The sequence below is a fragment of the Heterodontus francisci genome, chromosome 19, assembly GCF_036365525.1.
Source record: "Heterodontus francisci isolate sHetFra1 chromosome 19, sHetFra1.hap1, whole genome shotgun sequence".
NCBI lineage: Eukaryota > Metazoa > Chordata > Chondrichthyes > Heterodontiformes > Heterodontidae > Heterodontus > Heterodontus francisci.
Genome location: NC_090389.1, coordinates 16,071,346 through 16,099,201, shown reverse-complemented (window position 1 = coordinate 16,099,201; position 27,856 = coordinate 16,071,346). Strand labels below are relative to the sequence as shown.

Below are 27,856 nucleotides of genomic sequence, written 5' to 3'. Positions count from 1 at the left end.
CTTTTCTCTCTTGAAGTTCATGTGTCCTCAGTGGGTCCAGAAGCTTGTGAGAAAGATATGGGAGCAGACAAGAGAGGTCTTCTCACTCCAGAAGCAAAACTTTCTTTTATCAGTTCAAACTCTTTGTACAATTCAGAAAACCCAGGTTGCCAAGCAGGTTAGTCATGTGATTAGCTGGTCTGACCACATCTGTTTGTAGATTCTCTTGTCTTATCCGACCCTGGAATGTCTCTTCTTACACACAATACCTGGTGCTCAAAGTCCATTGTGGGTTAAATTGGAGCAGGGAATAGCCCCTTTGTCTCTCCAAGCACTGTCTGTTAGTATGCAAAAATGTTTTTCCAACCAAGTGTCTCTGGTGATTTTTTTAACAAGTCTTTTCTTCCCTCCAGTTTAAAAATCAATGTTCATATGACAAAATTAATATGCCTCATTGTTGGCAGGTGGGGGCCTGCATGACTATGTTTTCCAGCTTTCTTTTGGCACATGATGTTAATAGTGGCGAAAGCTTCCCGTTGTTTGACTTCATCAACACAATGTGTCAGGTTCACGATCTGAAATGCCTGCTTGTCTTCTAGCTGAGAATCACTCCTCTCTGAGTCTTGTCTCAGGTCTGTTTCTCTGTGGACTTCGTGTATCGGCTTGCGTTTACGCAGATCTATGGCGCTCTCCTTGCTGCTGTTGCCTTGTTGTTGCACCTGTCTTCTGTTTGTTTGTGTCCTACTGTGACTTCTGGCTGTGCCTTTGGAGCCAGATTTTTTGCAAAAGCGGGCCCAGTGTCCTTTTGCACCGCACGCCTTGCACAGGTCTTGAAATGGAGGACAACTTTGCGATGAGTGGACAAACTACACTTACCACACAGCTTGCTTGCTCCTTTGAACCTAGTTATTGTGCTAATATTGTTGGTTGCAGCTAGTTCTTGCAGATGCTGTTGTCTGGCTACAATGCTTCGTATTTCCTGCTATCTTCTAGCAGCGCATCAGTGTGTGAACTTTCTTTTTGAAACGCTTCAGTGGGTGTTGAGACAATCACCATTAGTTGCTCTGACAGCTCAGTTTCTGAAAATCGCATTCATTGTCCTTACAACAACATCTACTGACAAACAGATCTATTGATTCGTGTGGCTGTTGCCTGTAGGATATCAATTCCAGGTTGTGAATTCAAAAATCACTCTTAACTGGAGCTGATCTTCTCGTACTTTCCATATCTATGTAATATCCAGTCAAAGGTTCTGTAAATAGTTTTCTCTGTACTGTATATGCTAGTTTAGCTGTTAATGAATCTCTTAGAGATCTTCAACAAACTGAACTCCACACATCTCATTTATGTTGCATAAGACAACATAAAGAATTCATTACATTGTGGCAGCTGTGGTGAAAAGACAAACATCTAAGCTTGGAGATCACAGATAAAACAGCTGTGAAAACTACCCTTCTTAACAGCCAAAAAAGATAAAGTTCAAAAGAAATACTGGCCCAAACAGTGGAAAGAAGAAAGAACCTACCTTCAGCTGTAGAAGACAGAGCACCGAACGACATTTTTCTGGTCCTCTACAGATAAGCCAGTGTATTGATTCTATGTAACCCCTCATTTCCAATTGCTATCAGTATTTTCACAGCCTGCTTCTCTCGTTCTGACACCACTTGGTCTGTAAAGCATAACTGCATTATTTGTTTAAAAAGTTTGAACTTGGCTAGGATATCAATGGTCTTCCAGTTCATGCTGGAAAATTTGGCATCCATCTTTCTGCTGTTCTTTTACTTTCTGCTCTATATTTAACTTTTTTCAGCTCTGTGTGTGTCTTTGTGGTTTGACACTGGTTTTAGAACTTGTTCGATTAACTCTGTGCTATTTCACCTTTAAAAAATCCTCCTTTATTTAGACTGGCTGCTTTGATGGAGAGGAGCAGGTGTTTGACAGTGTTATCTTTTTTTCTTTTAGCACGCCAGCTTGTATGTTTACACAGCTGTTCAATAGCCAATTCAAGGGTTTCCCCTTTGTTTTTTTGTGAGAATTTGTTTATGTTCTTCATGCTTGAGTGGTTTAATGATTTTTTATAGCTTTGGCTGTGTGAATGGAGACCCTGCAGTGTTTGGGTGTTTCCCCCAATCTTTTTTACTATTGGACCTCCTGTAATGGCACGGACATCAATCAGCTTGAGAGAGGAATTGGGTTTTCCCCTGGTTTTTTATGGATCCTTTGAAAAAAATTAATTTTTTAAGCACGTCAAAGCTCTTTTTTTTTAACCTGGGATTCCTCAACCATTGGCACAATGACTCACCTGATCACAGGAATTTATTTGCAGCCTGTCGTTCGGTGCTCTGTCTTCTACAGCTGAAGGTAGGTTCTTTCTTGTTTCCACTGTTTGGGCCAGTATTACCTTTCAACTTTATCTGTTTTGGCTGTAAGAAGGGTAGTTTTCACAGCTGTTTTATCTGTGATCTCCAAGCTTAGATGTTTGTCTTTTCACCACAGCTGCCACAATGTAATAAGTTCTTTATGTTGTCTTATGCAACATAAATGAGATGTGTGGAGTTCAGTTTGTTGAAGATCTCTAAGAGATTCATTAACAGCTAAACTAGCATATACAGTACAGAGCAAACTATTTACAGAATCTTTGTCTGGATATTACAGTTGCGGAGTGACTCTGGCTTGTAGTCACATGATGACATTCTGGTACTTAGCTCATTGCCATACTGAGATATTAAAGGGATATCACTCTTAAGGGCAATCATACAACAGTGGACAAATGAGCTGAACTCAAGAGGGGAGGTGAGAGTGACTACCCTTGACATCAAGGCAGCATTTGACCAAGTGTGGCATCAAGGAGTCACGCAAAGCTGAAATCAATGGGAATCGGTGGGGGGGAACGCTCCAATGGTTGGAGTCATACCTAGCACAAAGGAAGATGGTTGTGGTTCTTGGAGACCAATCATCTCAGCCCCAGGATATTGCTGCAGGAGTCCTCAGAGTAGTGTTCTAGGCCCCACCATCTTTAGCTGCTTCATCAATGACCTTCCCTCATCATAAGGTCAGAAGTGGAGATGTTCGCTGATGATTGCACAATGTTCAGCATCATTCGTGACTCCTCAGATACTGAAGCAGCCCATGTCCAGATGCAGCAAGACCTAGACAACATTCAGGCTTGGGCTGATAAGTGGCAAATAACATTCGTGCCACACAAGTGCCAAGCAATGATGATCTCCAATAAGAGAGAATCTAACCATCTCCCCTTGACATTCAATGGCATTGCCATCGCTGAAACCCTCACTATCAACATCCTGGGGGTTACCACTGACCAGAAGCTGAACTAGGCCAGCCACATAAATGGTGTGGCTACAAAAGCAGGTCAGAGGATGGGATTGCTGTGGCAAGTAATTCACCTCCTGTCTCCCCAATGCCTATCCACCATCTACTAGGCACAAGTCAGGAGTGTGATGGAATACTCTCCACTAGTCTGGATAATTGAAGCTCCAACACTCAGGAAGCGTAACACCAACCAGGACAAAGCAGCCCGCTTCATTGGCACCCCATCCACCACCTTAAATATTCACTCCCTTCACCACCAACGCAGAGTGGCAGCAGTGTGTATCATGTACAAGATGCACTGCAGCAACTCACCAAGACTCCTTGGATAGAACACAAGAAATAGGAGCAGGAGTAGACCATCTGGCCTATCGAGCCTGCTCCACCATTCAAAACAATCATGGCTGATCTTAGGCTTCAACTCCACTTTCCCACCCGCTCACCTTATCCCTTGATTCCCTAAGAGATCAAAGTCTGTCTATCCCAGCCTTAAATGTATTCAACGATGGAGCATCCACAACCCTCTGGGGTAGAGAATTCCAAAGAAGCATATCCCTTTGAGTGAAGTAATTTCTTCTCATCTCAGTCCTAAATGATCCTGTGACTGTGTCTCCGTGTTTTAGTTTCCCAACCAGTGGAAACAATCTCTCAGTATCTACCCTGTCCAGCCCCTTCTGAATCTTGTATGTTTCAATGAGATCACTTCTCATTCTTTTAAACTCCAGAGAATATAGGTCCAATTTACTCAGCCTCTCATCATAGGACAACCTCCCCATCCCAGGGACCAATCTAGTGAAACTTCACTGTACCACCTCCAGTACAAGTATATCCTTTCTTAAATGTGGAGACCAAAGCTGCACACAGTATTCCAGATGTGGTCTCACCAAAACCCTGTACAATTATAGCAAGACTTCTTTATTCATGTACTCCAATCCCCTTGCACTGAAGGCCAACATGCCATTTGACTTCCTAATTGCTTGCTGTACCTGCATGCTAACTTTCTGCATTCCTTGTACAAACATAACCCAAGTCTCTTTGAACATCAACACTTACAAGTTTCACACCTTTAAAAAAAAGTTTCTGCTTTTCTATTCTTACAACCTAAGTGAATAACTTCATACTTCCCTACATTATATTCCATCTGTCATCTTGCTGCCTACTCACTTAATTTGTCTCTATCTCTTGCAGCCTTTGTATTCTCCACGGCTTACCTTTCCACCTACCTTTGTATCATCAATAAAGTTAGATACATTACTCTCTCTTCATCTAAGTTATTGATATAGATTATAAATAGCTGAGGCCCCAGCACTGATCCTTGCGGCACTCCGCTATTCACTGCCTGCCAACTTGAAAATGCCCCGTTTATGCCCCACTCTTTGCATCCTAGCCATTAACAAATCCTCTATCCATGCTAATATATTACCCCAACTCCATGAGCCCTTATCTTGCCGATGAACCTTTTGTGTGGCACCTTATCGAATGCCTTTTGGAAATGCAGGCATACTACATCTACTGGTTCTCTTTTATCTAACTTACTAGTTGCATCCTCAAAAGATTCTAACAGATTTGTCAAACAGGATTTCCCTTTCGTAAAATCATGTTGACTTGTTCTAATCATACTTGCTTTTCTCAGTTCATTGTTAAGACTTCCTTAATAATATATTCCAGCATTTTCCCGACGACTGATGTTAGGCTAAATGACATGTAGTTCACTGTTTTCTCTCTCCCTCCTTTTTTGAAAAGTGGTGTAACATTTGCCATCTTCCAATCTGATGGGACCATTCCTGAATCTATTGGAATTTTGGAAGAACATAGCTAGCACATTCACGATCTCTGCAGCTATCTCTTTTAGAACCCTAGGGTGTAGGCCATCAGGTACTGGGGATTTGTCAGATTTTAGTCCCTTAAATTTCTCCAATACTTTTTCTCTGCTGATATGAATTTACTTAATTTCCTCACTCTTTTTAGCCTCTAGGTTACCGTCTATTTCTGGTATGGAACTTGTGTCTTTCACTGTTTTTACGACCAGGTGAGAAAGAGGTCTAGGGTTCCCTTGAGAAAGAGGTCTAGGGTTCCCTTTCAGCCTTCACCCAGTCTTACCGTAACAGGGTCTAATTTTAAATACACTGTTTTTAGCTCCCCTTGGTGAATCCTGGTTCACCGCTTTCCAATTATAAGGCAAAGAAACCAGCACAAACAGGCTTTCGTAGGTTTAAAGAAGAAAAGTTGACATTTATTAAACTTAAACTCTAATTCAGTTAACGCCTATGGATACATGAAGCGCCCCATGCTAGCATGCATATGCTATATACGCATGCAAATAGAGACAGAAAAGAGCAGAAGAAAAATAAAGTGGAAAGGTCTGAGGCAATATCTGAAGAGTTGTTGTTATGGTTCTTTGAACTCACTGTGGAGTCCTTGATTGTAGGTAGATCTTGCTTTTCATTGGGGCTCAGTATTCTTGTTAAACCTTGTTCGCTGTAGGAGACTTTTCTCTCTTGGGGTTCATGTGCCTTCAGTGGATTCAGAGGCTTGTGAGAAAGAGATGGGAGCAGACAGGAGAGAGATCTTCTCAGTTTAGAAGCAAACAGCTTCCTCCCCAAACTGTTTGTACAAATTCATAAATCTCAGGTTGCCCAACAGGTTAGTCATGTGACTAGCTGGTTTGACCATGTCTGTTTGTGAATCCGGTCATCTTAGCAGTCAATCTGGAATGCGAGCTCTGCCACTTTCAATGTCTGGTGATCAAAAGTCCATTGTGGGTTGAATGTCAGGGAATGGCTGCTTTGTCCTTCCAAACACCATCTGTTAATATGCAAATGTCTTTCCAGCCAAGACTGATCTGTTCAACAAGTCCTCCCTTCACTCCAGTAACAGTTTAAAAGCAATGTTCATGACAAAATTAATGTGCCTCATTCTTAGCAGGTGGGGGCCTAGCATGATACTGTGAAGACAGACACAAGTCTTTTGTTCAATGCCTCTGCCATTCCTCATTCCCCATGATAATTTCTCCTGTCTTTGCCTCTAAGGGACTAACGTTTACTTTAGCTACTCTCTTCCTTTTTATATACCTATAAAAGCTCTTACAATCTGTTTTTATATTACTGGATAGTATACTTTCATATTCTATTTTTTTCCTTTCTATCAGCTTTTTGGTGGCCCTTTGCTGGTTTCTAAAACACTCCCAATCCTCAGACTTGCTACCTTTTTTTGGAACAGTGTAAGCCTCTTCTTTTAATCTAATGCTATCCTTAACTTCCTGAGTGATTCATGGATGGGTCTTTCTTGCTGAGTTTTTGTTTTTCAATGGAATGTATTTTTGTTGAACATTTTGAATTGTTTCTTTAAAGCTTTCCCACTGTTCATTTTTCACCATACCTTTTAGTCTATTTACCCAATTTACCTTAGCTGGTTCTCCCCTCATACCTATGTAATTGGCTCTGTTTAAGTTTAAGATTCTTGTTTGTGTTTGGAGTATGTAACTTTCAAACTTAACATGGAATTCAATGGCATTATGATCACTATTTCGCAGTGGATCTTTTACTATGGCATTACTAATTAACCCTATTTCATTACAGTGGCACAGTGGTTAGCACCGCAGCCTCACAGCTCTGGCGACCCGGGTTCAGTTCTGGGTACTGCCTGTGCGGAATTTGCAAGTTCTCCCTGTGACTGCGTGGTGGGTTTCCGCCGGGTGCTCCGGTTTCCTCCCACAGCCAAAGACTTGCGGGTTGATAGGTAAATTGGTCATTGTAAAATTGCCCCTAGTGTCGGTAGGTGGTAGGGAATATGGGATTAATGTAGGATTAGTATAAATGGTTGTTGGTCGGCACAGACTCGGTGGGCCAAAGGGCCTGTTTCAGAGCTGTATCTCTCTAAAATACTAGATCTAAGATAGCTTTATCCCTAGTCGATTCCACGACATATTGCTCCAAGAAACTGTCCCAAAAACATTCTACAAACTCATCTTTTAGACCGTCCTTACCAATTTAATCGTCCCAGTCTATATGAAAATTAAAGTCCCCCACAATTATCACTACTCTTAGGGGACCTATAAACTACTCCCACCAGTGTTTTCTGATTCTTGATAGTCATGATTTCCACCCATACTGATTCTACTTCATGATATTCTAAGGCCAAATCCTTTCTTGCTAATGTCCTTAAGTCATCCTTTACTACAGGGCTACCCCTCCTCCTTTGCCATTCTGTCTGTCTTTCCAAAATATTGTGTACCCTGGAATATTTATTTCCCAACCTTGATCACCTTGTAACCATGTCTCTGTAATGGTGATTAGATCAAAATCATTTACCTCTATTTGTGCCACTAGTTCATCTATCTTGTTGCAGATTCTTAGTGCATTCAGTTAAAGAATCTTTAATTTCATTTTTAACTTTTCCCTGCATTGACCTTATTCGCTGACATACAATTTTTGTTCAACTCTCTGACCCTTCCTGTCCCATTCTGCTTGTCTTTACCCACAACGCTATACTGTTCCAATGCCTTGACCTTTCTCTTTGGATTTCTAAATCTCCCTTCATCCAAACCTCCCGCCTTTGTTAGTTCACAACCTCTGGCCTTATCTGCTGGCACACTCTTAAGTTTGTACACTCTGTCCCTTCCTGCCACCCTCTGATTATCATTACCCTTATTGCTATCTTGCTTTCTCCTCTCTCTTTAAATTATCACATCTTCCCTCACTTCCGCTATTTAGTTTAAAGCCCTCTTTAGCACCCTAGTTATACGATTCACCAGAACACTGATCCCAGCACGGTTCAGGTGAAGACCATGCCAATGGTAAAGCTCCCACTTTCCCCAATACTGGTGCTAGTGCCCCATGAATGAAAACCCATTTCTCCCATACCAACCTTTGAGCCATGCATTTAACTCTGTAATCTTATTTACCCTACACCAATTTGCTTGTGGCTCAGGTAATAACCCAGAGATTATTATCTTTGAGGTTCTGCTTTTTAATTTAGCCCCTAGTTGCTCATATTCCATGTGCAGAACCTCTTTCCTAGTCCTGTCTATGTCATTGGTAGCCACATGGACCACGACAACTGAATCCTCCCCCTCCCACTGCAAGTTCCTCTCCATCCCTGAGCCGATGTCCCGAACCCTGGCACCGGCAGGCAACACAGTCTTCTGGACACTCTCTCTTGGCTGCAGAGAACTGTGTATCCCCCTGACTATACTATCTCCTAATACCACTACATTCCTATTTACTCCCCCAACTTGAATGACTTCCTGTACCACAGTGCCATGGTCAGTTCGCCTATCCACCTTGCAGCCCTCACTCTCATCCATACGAGTTGAAAGAACCTCAAACCTGTTGGACAATTGCAAGGGCTGAGGCTCCTCCACTTCTGCCTTCTTGATCCTCTTACCTGCCTCACTCGCAGTCACACCCTCCTGTCCCTGACCACCGAGTAAATCAGAAGACCCTATTCTAAGGGATGTGACTGCCTTCTGGAACATAACATCCAGGTAACTTTCCCCCTCCCTGATGCATCGCAGTATCTGTAGCTCGGCTTCCAGCTCATTTGACTCTGGGCTGAAACTCCTTGAGCCACAGATACTCATTGCAGACATGTTTGCTGTGAATCACACTGGCATCCACCAGTTCCCACATACTGCAGCTGCAACACATTACCTGCCCAGCCATCTTTATAATGTGCTAATTAATTTTCCTAATTAATTTATAATTAATAAACCCCACTCCTCCTAAGCCCCATTCTACCAATAAGCTTTACTACTGCTGGTAAACCTCACTAAAACTAAGAAAACCTTACTAATAAATTACCTGAGTCTCAGAAGATTCTTATTCTTATTATTTTAATTAAAGTTATACTAACCCCAATTAAAATTCCTTACTTTAGATTAGAGAAAAAGAGAAAATGCTCACTTACTTCCTTTTTGGAACTTCACACGTCAATTCCTTTTTCCCCCTCTGCACCGAATTCCCAAGTGAACCAAATTCCCACCTTCACACTCTGACTACTTCTCACTCAGGTGAAGTCTCTTCTCCATGCGCCCCTTACTCCGCACCTTCCAAACCCACGACCTCTACCACCTAGGACAAGGGCAGCCGAAGCATGGGAACGACACCAGCTGCAAGTTTCCCTCCAAGCCACACACCATCCTGACTTGGAACTATAACGCCATTCCTTCACTGCTGCTGGATCAAAATCCTGGAACTCCCATCAGATGGACTGCAATGGTTCAAGAAGGTGGCTCGCCATAACCTTCTCAAGGGCAATTAGGGATGGGCAACGTTGTGGTATACCTTTAAGAGGCATATCTAAAACTGCTGTGCATCACCAGACAGGATGCGATGTATATACTCATGTAATCATCAGGCTGAATATAGGAGCAGTCCTAGAGACCAGACAAGTTAACTAGCGTCCCAGATAATGTTGTATATAATTTCACCTCTTCAAATAAAAGAACACACCTAATTGAGTTACCAATCCTCTTCCTGTGGTAATAAAAACAAGAAATGCTGGAAATACTCAGCAGGTCTGGCAGCATCTGTGGAGAGAAAAGCAGAATGAATGTTTCAGGTCAGTGACCCTTCATCAGAACTGGTCCTGTGGTTGGTGTGTTTGTACAAAGTAGAAAACACAACAGGCAACAAATGCTGGCATTGCCAGTGATGCCCACATGCCATGAAACAATGTTAAAAACCTAGCTCTTTGACAAAGCTTTTGACCATCTACCCTAATATTGCCTTATGTGGTTTGGTCTCGACGTTTGCTTTATTAACTCTCCTGTGCAGTGCCTTGGGACATTTTATTATGTTAAAGGCCCTATATAAATACAGGTTGTTGTTGTTATTCAGAGTTCATTTATAATGGACCCATTATGCAGTCCATCACTTCTGAATCAGGCGAATCGTTTCTACTGAGGATTGACTCAGATTGGAAGGGCAGCAAGGGTCATTGATTACGAGTGGAAATCTTGAATAGTTTTCCATTTTCTAACCCAATGGCACTGATGCCAAATATACAACAACAACTTGCATTCATATAGTGCCTTTAATGTAGTAAAAACATCCCAACATGTTTCATGGGAGTGTTATATAAAACTTGACACCCAGTCACATAAGGATACATTAGGGCAGATGATCAAAAGCTTGGTCAAAGAGGTGGTTTTAAGAAGTGTCTTAAAGGAGGAGAGGCATGAATAGGCGGTAAGGTTTAGGGAAGTAATTCCAGAGCTTAGGGCCTAGACCGCTGAAGGCACATCCACCAATGCTGTGGCAAAGAAAATCAGGAATGAGTAAGGGGCCAGAATTGGAGGAACAGAGGGCTCTTGGAGGTTTTAGGGCTGGAGAGGTGACAGAGTTAAGGTGGCATATTGCCATGCAGGGATTTGAACACAAGTATGATATCACCACCAAAATTATATCCCCCCCACCCCCCCCCCACCCCGCCCCCCAAACTACATTGTAGCTGCAATCAGCTAAGTCAGTATAGAGCACAGATAAACCTGGAACTTCTCTATGTAGCAGACCTGAACTCAGGTATTATCAGAGAGCCTAGTTTTACATACCAAAGTACCATCAGCAGATACCAGAGATAGTCAGACATATTGGCAGTGGCTTGTTCATTCTCACAGCGATACTAAATCCTCAATTTCCTTTGCCCGCATCATTGAAATATCCATATGAAATATCCATTGCAGTAGTGAATAGATTCAATGCTGTGTAAAATGGGTACAATCTGCTAGAGTGCCTGTAAATCAGTATGCAGCCTTTCAAAAGTCAATCACAGGTTATCAAGTACACAGAAGCCTCAATATCCGGGGACCAGCAGGGCATCTTTGTGGGAGCAAATGTACGACAGAGTTCTGTTATATGTTTTGTTCTGTATGCTGCCACCATATAGACTTTAGCCAGGGAGGTTCTTAGACTGCAGTGTTTAAAGATGAATCTTTATTGCATATTAACTATATACACTCCACACTAGCCTGTGTGACTCCTTCAAAAGCCACACTGTTACTGTTCTCAGGTCTCTCCCACATGATCTCTTAACTCACCATACTGGGTGGTCATCTTTACATTCTTTCAAGATTAATCCTTTGATACCCTTATACTACATCTCCCCCAAGTCTTTATCCCAATATATATTTACATACATGCACTTTTTTATTTACATACTACCCCATCTCCTCCAAGTCTCTGACTTCATAGGTTCAACCTAGCAGGAGGTTTCACAACTCTCCCCAGTCTTGCTGTCGTCAGATGTGCAAGATTGGTAGTCTTTCTCTGATCCCTTGTGTCTTGACTTTGACGGCCTTCGTTGAGGTTTGTAGCATTCAGTGCATTTTGATTTTTTGGTTCATCATCTGAGTCGTCTAAATGTATGACTGATTGACGTCTTTGATTTAAAGGCATAAGATTCCTTCTATTTCTCCATATAGAACCTTCTTGGCTTTGTAGTAGATAAGATCGCTGTTGATTCTTGTCTTTCTGAAAAATTATCCCTTCTTTATTTTGGTCTAGTACCCATACCTTTTGCACGTCTGACAACTTTGATAGGTTTCTTATGCAGTATCTTCTGTTATGTCCTGGGGTACTGCTCCCTCGTCCCAGCACAGGCATAGCAGTTCATGTAGTGCTGAGAGTATAGCAGGCTTGGCACTCTTGATTATTTCAGGGGTAATGCTGTCCATGCGCGATGCCAACATCATCACCCTCTATAAAAACAAAGGTGACCGCGGTGACTGCAACAACTACCGTGGAATCTCCCTGCTCAGCATAGTGGGGAAAGTCTTTGCTCGAGTCGCTCTGAACAGGCTCCAGAAGCTGGCCGAGCGCGTCTACCCTGAGGCACAGTGTGGCTTTCGTGCAGAGAGATCGACTATTGACATGCTGTTCTCCCTTCGTCAGATACAGGAGAAATGCCGTGAACAACAGATGCCCCTCTACATTGCTTTCATTGATCTCACCAAAGCCTTTGACCTCGTCAGCAGACGTGGTCTCTTCAGACTACTAGAAAAGATCGGATGTCCACCAAAGCTACTAAGTATCATCACCTCATTCCATGACAATATGAAAGGCACAATTCAACATGGTGGCTCCTCATCAGAGCCCTTTCCTATCCTGAGTGGTGTGAAACAGGGCTGTGTTCTCGCACCCACACTTTTTGGGATTTTCTTCTCCCTGCTGCTTTCACATGCGTTCAAATCCTCTGAAGAAGGAATTTTCCTCCACACAAGATCAGGGGGCAGGTTGTTCAACCTTGCCCGTCTAAGAGCGAAGTCCAAAGTACGGAAAGTCCTCATCAGAGAACTCCTCTTTGCTGACGATGCTGCTTTAACATCTCACACTGAAGAATGCCTGCAGAGTCTCATCGACAGGTTTGCGTCTGCCTGCAATGAATTTGGCCTAACCATCAGCCTCAAGAAAACGAACATCATGGGGCAGGATGTCAGAAATGCTCCATCCATCAATATTGGCGACCACGCTCTGGAAGTGGTTCAAGAGTTCACCTACCTAGGCTCAACTATCACCAGTAACCTGTCTCTAGATGCAGAAATCAACAAGCGCATGGGTAAGGCTTCCACTGCTATGTCCAGACTGGCCAAGAGAGTGTGGGAAAATGGCGCACTGACACGGAACACAAAAGTCCGAGTGTATCAGGCCTGTGTCCTCAGTACCTTGCTCTACGGCAGCGAGGCCTGGACAACGTATGCCAGCCAAGAGCGATGTCTCAATTCATTCCATCTTCGCTGCCTTCGGAGAATACTTGGCATCAGGTGGCAGGACTATATCTCCAACACAGAAGTCCTTGAAGCGGCCAACACCCCCAGCTTATACACACTACTGAGTCAGCGGCGCTTGAGATGGCTTGGCCATGTGAGCCGCATGGAAGATGGCAGGATCCCCAAAGACACATTGTACAGCGAGCTCGCCACTGGTATCAGACCCACCGGCCGTCCATGTCTCCGTTATAAAGACGTCTGCAAACGCGACATGAAATCGTGTGACATTGATCACAAGTCGTGGGAGTCAGTTGCCAGCATTCGCCAGAGCTGGCGGGCAGCCATAAAGACAGGGCTAAATTGTGGCGAGTCGAAGAGACTTAGTAGTTGGCAGGAAAAAAGACAGAGGCGCAAGGGGAGAGCCAACTGTGCAACAGCCCCAACAAACAAATTTCTCTGCAGCACCTGTGGAAGAGCCTGTCACTCCAGAATTGGCCTTTATAGCCACTCCAGGCGCTGCTTCACAAACCACTGACCACCTCCAGGCGCGTATCCATTGTCTCTCGAGATAAGGAGGCCCAAAAGAAAAGAAATCTTCTGTTATAATTCTGGGTCTGTTTGTTTCAATAGGACTTTTCTTTGTCTTGTACTTCCTGATAATCCTTACTTTGCAATCCTGGAAGTAGTTTCTTGGGTAGATTTGAAAGTTGCATGCAAAGTTTTCTTCCCATTAAGAGTTCTGATGGCGCTAATCTGCACAATAATGTTCTGTGTGTCAGAAGTGTTTTGTTGGAAATCTTGTTTTTTCTTCACCAGAGCTTTAATGGTTCTGATCGCTTGCTCAGCTTCTCCACTTGATTGTGGATACTTAGGAAAACTTATTAGGTGAACAAATCCACATTCTTCCGCAAAGTGCGTGAAGTAATCGTTTGTAAATTGTGGTCCATTATCAGATACTATCAGATCAGGTATACTATGCGTTGCGAAAACTTCCTGTAAAACTCTGATGACTGCTTCAGTTGTTGTTGTGTACAACCATTTAACCTCGAACCACCTTGAGAAGTAATCAGCTATAATTAGAAAGGATCTTCCATCAAAGAAGAATAAATCCATCACCAACTGTTCCCAATGTCTAGTTAGGAATTGGGTCGAAATTAGAGGTTCTGTTTGATCTTGTTTGTGAACTGCACATACGTCACAATTCAAAATCAGTTCTTCAATATCCTTTGAGATTCTTGGCCATCACACGGATGCCTGAGCCCATGCTCTACATTTAGCTATGTTCATATGACTCTGTTGTATTTTGTCCAAGATTTCGACTCTGAATGACTCTGAAATTACCAGTCTCTCATCATATACCAATATATCATCCACTATGGTAAAGTGTCTCCTGTGTTCAGAGAAGATTTTCATCCTTTTATCTTTGAGACTTTGTTGTGGCCAACCTTGCTCATAATTTTGGCAGACATAGATACACTCTTCATCTTGCCTCTGCGCCTGAAAAGTTTGTTGGACTTGGTTCTTCCCAAGTTCTCTGTCTGTGTAGCACTCCTTTTTTTTTCATTTGTTTGTGGGATGTGGGCGTTGCTGGCTAGGCCAGCATTTATTGCCCATTCCTAATTGCCCTTGAAAAGGTGGTGGTGAGCTGCCTTCTTGAACCGCTGCAGTCCTTGGGGTGTTGGTACAACAACAGTGCTGTTAGGAAGGGAATTCCAGGATTTTGACCCAGCACTGTCAGCATTCCAAAGGGATCATTCCCTCCGCGACACCCTGGTCCACTCCTCCATTACCCCCAACACCTCGTCCCCTTTTCACGGCACCTTCCCATGAAATTGCAAGAGGTGTAATACCTGCCCTTTTAACTCCTCTCTCCTCACTATCCAAGGCCTGAAAAATTCCTTTCAGGTGAAGTGATAATTTACTTGTACTTCTTTCAATTGAGTATACTGTATTCGCTGCTCACAATGCGGTCTCCTTTACACTGGGGAGACCAATTGCAGATTGGATGACTGATTTGCGGAACACCTCCGCTCTGTTCGAAAGCATAACCCCGAGCTTCCGGTTACTTGCCATTTCAACACTCCCCCCTGCTCTCATGCCAACATTTCTGTCTTTGGCCTGCTCCAGTGTTCCAGAGTAGGTCCCCTTCAGGATCAGTGTGGCAATCTATGTGTGGAGCCACGGGAAATGGGCGAGGTCTTAAATGAATATTTCTCGTCCGTATTTACCGTGGAGAAGGTCATGGAAGCTAGTGAATTCAAGGGAGGGAACAGCGATATCCTGGAGCATATCAACATTACAAAGGAGGAGGGGTTGGAGGTTTTAAAGCGCATTAAGGTGGATAAATCCCCAGGGCCTGACCAGGTGTATCCTAGGATGCTATGGGAAGCAAGGGAGGAGATTGCAGGGGCCCTGGCAGAGATTTTTGGATCATCGTTAGCCACGGGTGAGGTACCGGAAGACTGGAGGATAGCTAACGTTGTGCCTTTATTTAAGAAGGGCAGCAGGAATAAGCCAGGGAATTACAGGCCGGTGAGCCTTACATCAGTGGAGGGAAAGTTATTGGAAGGGATTCTGAGAGACAGGATTTATATGCATTTGGAAAGGCATGGTCTGATTAGGGATAGTCAGCCTGGCTTTGTTCGTGGGAAATCATGTCTCACGAATTTGATTGAGTTTTTCGAGGAGGTGAGCAAGAGGATTGACGAGGGCAGGGCGATGGACGTTGTCTACATGGACTTTAGCAAGGTAGGCTGGTCCAGAAGGTTCGAACACAAGGGATCTAGGGTGAGCTAGCAAATTGGATACAAAACTGGCTTGGTGATAGGAGGCAGACGGTGGTAGTGGACGGTTGTTTCTCAGATTGGAGGCCGGTGACCAGTGGTGTGTCGCAGGGATCGGTGTTGGGCCCTCTGTTGTTTGTCAGTTTGTCAATTAATGACTTGGATGTGAATGTAGGGGGCATGATTAGTAAGTTTGCAGATGACACCAAAATTGGTGGTATAGTGGACAGTGAAGAAGGTTGTCTAAGGTTACAACAGGATATAGATCAACTGGGAAAGTGGGCAAGGGATTGGCAAATGGAATTTAACGCAGACAAGTGTGAAGTGATGCATTTTGGGGAAGTTAAACCAGGGCAGGACATATGCAGTGAATGGCAGGGCTCTGGGGAGTGTTGTTGAGCAGAGAGACCTTGGGGTGCAAGTACATAGTTCTCTGAAAGTGGCAACACAGGTAGACAGGGTGGTGAAGAAGGCGTATGACATACTTGCCTTTATCGGCCGAGGCATTGAGTACAAGAGTTGGGACGTCATGTTACAGTTGTACATGACGTTGGTTAGGCTGCATTTGGAGTACTGGGTTCAGTTCTGGTCGCCGTACTACAGGAAAGATGTGATTAAGCTAGAGAGGTTGCAGAAAAGATTCACAAGGATGTTGCCTGGTTTGGAGGGCTTGAGTTATAAAGAGAGATTCGATAGGCTGGGTCTGTTTTCCCTGGAGCGAAGGATGCTGAGAGGGGACATGATATCATGATAGCAACATTTAAGAAGCATCTGGACAGGTACTTGAATGAGCAAGGCTTAGAGGGATATGGAATTAATGCAGGCAGGTGGGATTAGTATAGATAGGCATTATGGTCGGCATGGACATGGTGGGCCGAAGGGCCTGTTTCTATGCTGTACAACTCTATGACTCTAATATTGTCAGGGCCCATAACCTTTGCAGTATCCAGTGCCTTCAGTAATTTTTTGATTTCACGCGGAGTGAATCGAATTGGCTGAAGTCTGGCATCTGTGATGCTGGGGACTTCTGGAGGAGGCTGAGATGGATCATCCACTTGGCACTTCTGACTGAAGATTGTTGCAAATGCTTCAGCCTTATTAATCAGCCTTATCAATCAGCTTTCAGTTGATTGGCCCTGGTGCACAAGTCTTCAGTACTATTGCCAGAATGTTATAACTTAAAATTCCCACCGTACCTTTTTGAAAGGCACCCATTATTTCTTCTTTTATACCCTGTCCTACCGTGTGGTTACTGTTAGGGGGCCTGTTATCCACTCCCACAAGTGACTTCTTGCCTTTATCATTTCTCAGCGGCACAGTGGCACAGTGGTTGGAGTGATGCAGTGGTTAGCACTGCAGCCTCACAGCTCCAGCGACCCGGCTTCAATTCTGGGTACTGCCTGTGTGGAGTTTGCAAGTTCTCCCTGTGACTGCGTGGGTTTCCACCGGGTGCTCCAGTTTCCTCTCACAGCCAAAGACTTGCAGATTGATAGGTAAATTGGCCATTGTAAATTGCCCCTAGCGTAGGTAGGTGATAGGAGAATGGTGGGGATGTGGTAGGGAATATGGGATTAATGTAGGATTGGTATAAATGGGTGGTCGTTGGTCGGCACAGACTTGGTGGGCTGAAGGGCCTGTTTCAGTACTGTATCTCTAAATAAATAAATCATCTCGACCCAAACTGCTTCTATATCTTGGTTTCTTGAGGTTAGATCATCCCTCCCTATTGTGCTAATACCATCAGTAATTAACAGAGCCCCCCACCACTCCTCCACCTTTTCCTAGCTTCCTGTCCTTCCTAAATGTCATGTACCCTTCAATATTCAGGTCCCAATGTATGTCATCCTGCAGCCATGCCTCTGTAATGGCTATCAGATTGTACTTATTTATTTCTATTTGCGCTCTCAGTTCATTGGTTTTGTTTCGAATGCTACATGGATTCAAATGCAGAGCTTTTAGTTTTGTCCTTTTATTATTTTTGTAACCTCTAGCCTTGACTGCTGATTTACTTTTAGATTTGTACTCACTGTCCTTTCCTGTCACGGTCTGTTTTCCCATATTAATACTTTTCTCTCTTGCCATCTACTCTTTGATTTACCACATCTTCCCAAATTTGATCCCTATCCCCCACTATTTAGTTTAAAACCCTCTCTACTTCCCTAGTTATGCAGCTTGCTAGAACACTGGTTCCAGCACAATTCAGGTGTAGACCATTTCAACGGTACGCCCCTACTTTCCCCAGTACTGGTGCCAGGGTCTCATGAACTGGACCCCACTTTACCACACCAACCTTTCAGCCACGTCTTCATTTCTCTAATCTTATTTGCTTTATGCCAATTTGCACGTGGCTCAGATAATAATCCAAAGATTATTACCTTTGAGGTTCTGCTTCTTAATTTGGTGTCTAGATCCTCATACTGACTATGCGGAACCTCTTTCCTTGTCCTGTATGTCATTGGTACCTACATGGACCATGATCCATGACCATGATCCTCCCCCTCCCACTGTAAGTTTCTCTCCGACCCTGAGCAGATGTCCCGAACCCTGGCACTGGGCAGGCAACACAGCCTTCTGGACTCTCGCTCTTTGCTGCAGAGAATAGTGTCAATCCCCCTCATTATACTGTCCCCTACTACCACTACTTTCCTTTTTGCTCCCCCCCTGCTTGAACAGCTTCCTGTACTATAGTGCTATGGTCAGTCTGCTCATCCACACTACAGCCCTCACTCTTGTCCATACAAGCTGCAAGAACCTTGAACTTGTTGCTCAATTGCAAGGGCTGAGGCTCCTCCACTCCCACCTTCTTGATCCCCTTAACCTGTCACCCTCCTGTCCCTGATCACTGACCAAAACAGATGACCCTATCCTAAGGGGTGTGACTGGTTTCTGGAACAAAGTGTCCAGGTAACTTTCCCCCTCCCTGATGCATCGCAATGTCTGCAGCTTGGCCTCCAGCTCAATGATTCTGAGCCGAAGCTCCTCAAGCCACAGACACTTTCTACAGGTGTGGTTGCCATGGATTGCTGTGGCATCCAGGAGCTCCCAAATACTGCAGCCACAACACATCACCTGCCCTGCCATCTTTATTGTGTTAATTTAATTAAATGTATTTTTCTTCATTAATTTATAGTCCCCCTCCCTCACTTACCAAACTCCCTTCTTCACACTCTGTGCCCTCCAGCAGCACTCAGTGCAGACCCATGTGGCATGTGGTTCATGTGGCACCATGGACCATGAGGTGGAGCTGTTCTCTAGAGCAGTGGCCTGGTGTGGCAGTGTCTCAGGTTTATTTTTGTGGAGCCCAAAGGAGCAACCCTGCTCCTCCCAGCCCCACGAAAAATAAATCAAAACTTACATTCTAGGCTCCTGTTCGGCTGGACTGCCTATTGTCACAGCATTCCTACTTGAACCAGGTGCCCTATCAAGCAAGGTGCTTAGCCCTATAAAGGTGCAATTCCATCCAAATGTACTGAATGGCCTAAGAACCTCAGTGAGTTTACCTGCAGATAGTTTATGTTCTGCAACATGTATACCTTGCATTGTATGATAATCTAAGAAGATGTATACTTTTAATCTATCTCGACAAAAAGAAAAGCCCATTCAAAATACAAAAGTTCAGCAAGTAACTGGTTGGTATGGAAAATAAAAGGTTAAACTGATGCCATATTTGGAGCATATTCTCAGGACTGAGCAGAGGGAGCAATAGACTGTATCTAACTCACTGGGTTGGATTTTACCTTAGGCAGACGGGAATTCGCCACCAACCTAAAGGTCTGTGGTGAACCTGCTACCGTCCAGCCTGGGGATCCGTCCCGCATTTTACGGGCCCCTGGGCTTTAATTGTCCTGAGGCGGGACTTCCACCCGCTTGAGGGAGGAGGTCCCGCCTCAGTGAGCTGCCAGCCAATCAGCGGGTTGGCAGCTCTTAGTCCCAGCAGCGCCACTGGGAGCAGTGGCCACTGCTGGGACTGCAGTCCAGCCGACCAGATGGATCCATGAGGGAAGGTAAGTTGGGCATGTCTAACCAGGGAGATTGGTCCTTCCCTTGTGAGGCTGGAGTGGTCATTTGTGGGGAGGGGGCGTCTTGGGGTCTCGGGTGTGGGTTGGGAGTCGGGGCGGCCCTCAATCGGGCACCCTGTGCCCAACTGCCATGGCCCTACCCGGCACGCAGAAAGGCCGACAGCTATCGGCGGACGGCTTTTCACGTCCCCAGCACGCCCACTTGCCACGGGTAAAATACCCGTGGAGGCAGGCAAGGGCCCTTAAGTGGCCACATGAGGGCCTTGATTGGCCTCAGGCAGGCGGGCCATTTCCCTGGTCTCCCGGAGCCTCCCAATCCACCATCCGACCTGCTGGGACGGCATAAAATTCACCCCACTGTGTTTTATTTGCTCTGTGTGAAAAGAAGAAAATAATGGACCTTCCATTCATTTTTTTTTTGAAGATACACTGATTTAATTCATACTGTCCCAATCACAGATACTTGAAAGTTCATCCTCACATTTGGCTCGCCCCAAAGTTGGGTGCTACATCTATGGTCTGTTTTTGGAGGGGGCTCGCTGGGATGCTACTGTGTTTCAGCTGGGTGAATCACGGCCCAAAGAACTCTACACGGATATGGCTGTGATCTGGTTAATTCCAACTGCAAATCGAAAAACACCACAGCAAGGAATTTATCTCTGCCCAATATACAAGACACTCACACGAGCAGGTAAGAGAAACCCAAAACATTTTGCCTGTCATGGGAGTAACCTCTGTGTCCTAAAATTATTGAATCATATAATGGTTACAGCATAGAAGGAGGTCATTTGGCCCATTGATCCCCTGCCAGCTGTCTGTAAGGGCAATCCAGCAAGTCCCACTCCCTGGCCCTGTCCCCACAGCTCAGCAATTCTATCCCTCTATGTACTTAGCTAATTCCCTTTTGAAAGCCTCAATTGAATCTGCCTTAACTAACCTTTCAGACAATGTATTCCACATTATAACCATTTGCTGCGTAAAAAGGTTTTTCCGCATGTTGTCTTCAGATCTTTTGCCAATCACCTTAAATCGGTGTCCTCTGGTTCTGATCCTTCCACCGATGGGAATAGTTTCTCTCTATCTACTCAGTCTAGACCCCTCATGATCTTGAGCACCTCTATCAAATCTCCTCTCAACTTTCTTTCCTCTAAGGAGAACAACCCCAGCTTCTTGAATCTATCCACGTAACTTATGTCCCTCCTCCCTGGAACCATTCTCGTAAATCTTTCCTGCACCCTTTCAAAATTGGAACTTAGTATTGGGCACAATGGGCTGAATTTTCAATGGCCCATGGAGGCAGGTCTGGAGGTGGGGAGGGGGGCCCCAAAAACGGGAGGGAAATCCCATCAGACCTGCTTCATGGCACATTTCCACCTCCACCGGATTATGCAGGAGTTGGTGGCACGGAAAGAATGTTTATTCCCGTGGCATTTAACCAATTAAATACTTCAGCAGCTCCCACCTCTAATCTTTCAGTGCTAGATGGCCTCCTATTGGCCCTTCGGACTCGGAGGTCCGCCCACATCCTTAATTGGACAGGGCTCCTGAAGCGGCAACTTCATTGGCCACCTACTCCAAAATTGCCCTCTGGGTCCTGCTGACGGTATCTGTGGGATCCCAATACACATTTTGTTTTATTCATTCATGGGATGTGGGCGTCACTGGCCAGGCCAGCATTTATTGCCCATCCCTAATTGCCCTTGAGAAGATGGTGGTGAGCTTCCTTCTTGAACTGCTGCTGTCCATGTGAGGTAGGTACACCCACAGTGCTGTTAGGAAGGGAGTTCCAGGATTTTGTCTCAGTGACAGGGAAGGAACGGCGATATAGTTCCAAGTCAGGATGGTATGTGACTTGGACGGGAACTTGCAGGTGGTGGTGTTCCCATGCATTTGCTGCTCTTGTCCTTCTAGGTGGTAGACGTCGCGGGTTTGGAAGGTGCTGTCTAAGGAGCCTTGGTGCGTTGCTGCAGTGCATCTTGTAGATGGTACACACTGCTGCCACTGTGTGTCGGTGGTGGAGGGAGTGAATGTTTGTGGATGGTGTGCCAATCAAGCGGGCTGCTTTGCCCTGGATGGTGTCAAACTTCTTGAGTGTTGTTGGAGCTGCACCCATCCAGGCAAGTGGAGAGTATTCCATCACTCTCCTGACTTGTGCCTTGTAAATGGTGGACAGGCTTTGGGGAGTCAGGAGGTGAGTTACTCGCTGCAGGATTCCTAGCCTCTGACCTGCTCTTGTAGCCACAGTATTTATATGGCTATTCTAGTTCAGTTTCTGGTCAATGGTAGCCCCTAGGATGTTGATAGTGGAGGATTCAGTGATGGTAATGCCATTGAATGTCAAGGGGAGATGGTTAGATTCTTTCTTGTTGGAGATGGTCATTGCCTGGCACTTTTGTGGCGCCATTGTTACTTGCCACTTGTCAGCCCAAGCCTGGATATTGTCCAGGTCTGCTGCATTTCTACACGGACTGCTTCAGTATTTGAGGAGTCGCAAATGGTGCTGAACATTGTGCAATCATCAGCGAACATCCCCACTTCTGACCGTATGATTGAAGGAGGTCATTGATGAAGCAACTGAAGATGTTGGGCCTAGAACACATCCCGATGCTGTGATTGGGATCTGGGAACAAAAATCCTGCCCACTATTCCAGTTGTGGCTGAACCAGTATTTTATAAAGGTTTGTTGTAACTTGCTTTCTTTTGTACTCCATGCCTCTATTTATAAAGACCAGGATCCCATAGGCTTTTTTAATTGTTATCTCAATTTTCCCTGCCACCTTTAACAATTTGTGCACATATACCCTCAGGTCTGTCTGTTCCTGCACCCCTTTAGAATTGTACCCTTTAGTTTATATTGTCTCTCCTTCATTCTTCCTACCAAAATGTTGCATTTTTCACTTCACTGCATTAAATTCCATCTGCCACATGTCTGCCCATTCCACCAGCCTGTTTATGTCCTCTTGAAGTCTATGACTGTCCTCCTCACAATTCACTACACTTACAAGTTTTGTCACCAGCAAATTTCGAAATAATGCCCTGTACACCCAAGTCCAAGTAATTCATATTTATTACGAAAAGCAGTGGTCCTAATACCGATGCCTGGGGATCCCCACTGTATACCTTCCTCCAGTCCACAAAAGAACTGTTCACCAATATTCTCTGCTCCCGATTGCTCAGCCAACTTCATATCCATCCAGCTGTTACGACCTCTGTGAGATCGTTAACATGAAAATACGAGATATGAAGCCCCAGACCAATTTACATGACAAGATTTCACATATTGACTTTTATTATAACAACTAAACTAAAAGAAATCCCCATTAACTAAATAGTACATTGTAAGTAGCTGATACCCCAAATTAAAACAAAGGTATTTTCTTTACTTATTCAAACACTTGAAAACCTCACATCACACTTACACATTACACAGTCCTCTTTGATGGCAAAATCTTTGCGGTTAAAAGTCCCAAGCTGCTCCCAGTGGCAATGGGTTGGATCTCCCAGACCTTTACAAAATCAATGTCTTCTTCACTCACTTCTCCAAGCACTTCTGACCTGATGTCCATGAATAAGGCAATTCCTGGTGATCCTGTTGGTCTTTTACTTCTCCGCAAACTTCAACTTTGCAGCCTTTCTCTTTATCAGGCTTCCAAGAGGCGGTGGCATAGTGGTATTGTCACTGGACTACTAACCCAGAGACCCAGGGTATTGCTCTGGGGACAAGGGTTCAAATCCCACCACAGCAGAAGGTGGAATTTGAATTCAATTAATAAATCTGGAATTAAAAAGCTAGTTTAATGATGGCCATGAAACCATTGTCGATTGTTGTAAAAACCCATCTGGTTCACGAATGTCTTTTAGGGAAGGAAATCTGCTGTCCTTACCTGGTCTGGCCTACATGTGACTCCAGACCCACAGAAATGTGGTTGACTCTTACATACCCTCTGAAATGGCTTAGCAAGCCACTCAGTTGTATCTCACCGCTACGAAGTCCATAAAAAGGAATGAAACCTGACGGACCACCCAGCATCGACCTAGGCACCGGAAACGACAATGGCAAACCCAGCCCTGACGACCCTACAAAGTCCTCCTTACTAACATCTGGGGGCTTGTGCCTAAGTTGGGAGAACTGTCCCACAGACTAGTCAAGAAACAGCCTGACAGAGTCATACTCATGAAATCATACCTGACAGACACTGTCCCAGACACTGCCATCACCATCCCCGGGTATGTCCTGTCCTACCGGCAGGACAGACCCAGCAGAGGTAGCGGCACAGTACTATACAGTAGGGAGGGAGTTGCCCCGGAAGTCCTGAACATCGACTCTGGACCCCATGAAGTCTCATGGCATCAGGCTAAACATGGACAAGGAAACCTCCTGCTGATTACCACCTATCGCCCTCCCTCAGCTGATAAGTCAGTACTCCTCCACGTTGAACAGCACTTGGAGGAAGCACTGAGGGTGGCAAGGGCACAGAATGTACTCTGGGTGGGGGACATCAATGTCCATCACCAAGAGTGGCTCGGTAGCACCACTACTGACCGAGCTGGCCGAGTCCTAAAGGACATATCTGCTAGACTGGGTATGCAGCAGGTGGTGAGGGAACCAACAAGAGGGGAAAACATACTTGACCTCGTCCTCACCAATCTGCCTGCCGCAGATGCATCTGTCCATGACAGTATTGGTAGGAGTGACTACCGCACAGTCGTTGTGGAGACAAAGTCCCACCTTCACATTGAAGATACCCTCCTTCGTGTTGTGTGGCACTACCACCGTGCTAAATGCGATAGATTTCGAACAGATCTATCAATGCAAAACTGGGCATCCATGAGGCGCTGTGGGCCATCAGCAGCAGCAGAATTGTACTCAATCACAATCTGTAACCTCATGGCCCAGCATATCCCCCACTCTACCATTACCATCAAGCCAAGAGACCAACCCTGGTTCAATGAAGAGTGCAGGAGGGCATGTCAGGGGCAGCACCGGGCATATCTCAAAATGAGGTATCAACCTGGTGAAGCTACAACACAGGACTATCTGCGTGCCAAACTGCGTAAGCAGCATGCGATAGACAGAGCTGAGCGATCCCATAACCAACGGATCAGATCTAAGCTCTGCAGTCCTGCCACATCCAGCCGTGAATGGTGGTGGACAATTAAACAACTAACTGGAGGAGGTGGCTCCACAAATATCCCCATCCTCAATGATGGGGAAGCCCAGCACATCAGTGCAAAAGGTAATGCTGAAGCATTTGCAACAATCTTCAGCCAAAAGTGCCGAGTTGATGACCCATCTCGGCCTCCTCCTGAAGTCCCCAGCATCACAGATGCCAGACTTCAGCCAATTCGATTCACTCTGCGTGATATCAAGAAACGACTGAAGGCACTGGATACTGCAAAAGCTATGGGCCCTGACAATATTCCGGCAATAGTACTGAAGACCTGTGCTCCAGAACATGCCGCGCCCCTAGCCAAGCTGTTCCAGTACAGCTACAACACTGGCATCTACCCTGCAATGTGGAAAATTACCCAGGTATGTCCTGTACACAAAAGGCAGGACAAGTCCAACCTGGCCAATTAACGCCCCATCAGCCTACTCTCAATCATCAGCAAAGTGGTGGAAGGTGTCATCAACAGTGCTATCAAGCGGCATTTGCTTAGCAATAGCCTGCTCAGTGACGCTCAGTTTGGGTTCGCCAGGGCCACTCAGCTCCTGACCTCATTACAGCCTTGGTTCAAACATGGACAAAAGAGCTGAACTCGAGGTGAGGTGAGAGTGACTGCCCTTGACATCAAGGCAGCATTTGACCAAGTATGGCATCAAGGAGCCCGAGCAAAACTGAGGTCAATGGGAATTGGGGGAAAACCCTCCACTGGCTGGAGTCATACCTAGAGCAAAGGAAGATGGTTGTGGTTGTTGGAGGTCAATCATCTGAGCTCCAGGACTTCACTACAGGAGTTCCTCAGGGTATTGTCCTAGGCCCAACCATCTTCAGCTGCTTCATCAATGACCTTCCTTCAATCATAAGGTCAGAAGTGGGAATGTTCGCTGATGATTGCACAATGTTCAGCACCATTCGTGACTCCTCAGATGCTGAAGCAGTCTGTGTAGAAATGCAGCAAGACTTGGACAATATCCAGGCTTGGGCTGATAAGTGGCAAGTAACATTTGCGTTACACAAGTGCCAGGCAATGATCATCTCCAACAAAAGAGAATCTAAGCATCTCCCCTTGACATTCAATGGCATTACCATCGCTGAATCCCCCACTATCAACATCCTAGGGGCTACCATTGACCAGAAACTGAACTGGAGTAGCCATATTAATACCGTGGTTACAAGAGCAGGTCATAGGCTAGGAATCCTGTGGTGAGTAACTCTCCTCCTGACTCCCCAAAGCCTGTCCACCATCTACAAGGCACAAGTCAGGAGAGTGATGGAATACTCTCCACTTTCCTGGATGGGTGCAGCTCCAACAACACTCAAGAAGCTCGACACCATCCAGGACAAAGCAGCCTGCTTGATTGACACCCCATCTACAAACATTCACTCCCTCCACCACCGACACACAGTGGCAGCAGTGTGTACCATCTACAAGATGCACTGCAGCAACGCTCCAAGGCTCCTTAGACAGCACCTTCCAAACCTGCGACCTCTACCAACTAGAAGGACAAGGGCAGCAAATACATGGGAACACCACCACCTGCAAGTTCCCCTCCAAGTCACACACCATCCTGACTTGGAACTATATCGCCGTTCCTTCACTGTCACTGGGTTAAAATCCTGGAACTCCCTTCCTAACAGCACTGTGGGTGTACCTACCCCACATGGACTACAGCAGTTCAAGAAGGAAGCTCACCACCACCTTCTCAAGGGCAATTAGGGATGGGCAATAAATGCTGGCCTGGCCAGTGACGTCCACATCCCATGAATGAATTTTTAAAAAATCAAGTGTTTTTCTCGCCCTCTCTCACAAGGCCGCCACCGTTGGTTGTCTTCCTTTCTTACAGTCTGCTCTGAGGCTGCCATCGCTGGTCTTCTGTACAGCCTGTCTGCCTTCAGAAAATCTGTTAAATTTATCTGGACTCAAAAGTCGATAGCTCATTGTCCTTTTCCAATAGGCAAAGTCCAGAAGTCTGGGTTCAGCCAAGCCACCTGGGCCTTCCATTGTTCCCAGGTGTTAAACCTAGTATATTTGCATCTCAGAATCACTAACTCCTTGCTTACGATCTGAAGGTCTGGGAGGGTGAAACCCATTGTTCTTCAGGTGTTACCCCTGCAGTGTCTGTTTTTCAAAAAAAGTCTTTGATCTGTGTTCTCTGTTTTCCTGGTAACCAAGATTTCTGTTGTGTCCTTAAGCAGAGTGGATATGAAGTCACCTGACTTCTCAGACTCCATCTTAAACTTTTAAAAATTACAGTTTTTAAAACATAATCATGTTACAAAGTCCAGTGTTCATAACAGCAACCACTGTCCCTTTTATTCCAAGCCCATCCATTATCTCAACTACCTCCTCTTTCACTGTGACTTTGACAGCATCTTCTTCCTTGGTAAAGACAGATGCAAAGTACTCATTTAGTACCTCAGCCATACCCAATCCCTCTATACTTAAGTCTCCTTTTTGGTCCCTAATTGGCCCCACCGCTCCTCTTATTACCCGTTTACTTTTTATACACCTATCGAAGACTTTTTGATTCCCTTTTATGTTAGCTGCCAGCCTATTCTCATACTCTCTCCTTGGCCCTCTTATTTCCCTTTTCACTTTCCCTCTGAACTTTCTATATTCAGCCTGGTTCTCACTTGGATTATCCACCTGACATCGGTCATGCGCCCTTTTTTCTGCTTCCTCTCTATCTCTTTCGGCATCCAGGGAACTCTGCCTTTGGTTACCCTACCTTTCCCCTTCATGGGAATGTACCTAGGCTATACGCAAACCATCTCCTCTTTAAACGTCACCCATTGCTTGATTGTAGTTTTGCCTGCCTATGTGTCCTATGTACAATGCAGTCATAAATACTTTTATAAATAACAGGTTCACTAATT

General features: G+C 45.1%; 1 protein-coding gene across 1 annotated transcript in view; it reads left to right on the top strand.

Annotated features, from left to right (window-relative positions):
• Window positions 1-27,856, top strand: part of dnah1 (dynein, axonemal, heavy chain 1) — a 697,254-nt gene that overhangs the window by 664,549 nt on the left and 4,849 nt on the right. Inside the window, exon 77 of the mRNA XM_068051405.1 lies at window positions 20,274-20,505. Coding sequence (XP_067907506.1) covers window positions 20,274-20,505 — 232 coding nt within the window. The remainder of the gene's footprint in view (window positions 1-20,273; window positions 20,506-27,856) is intronic.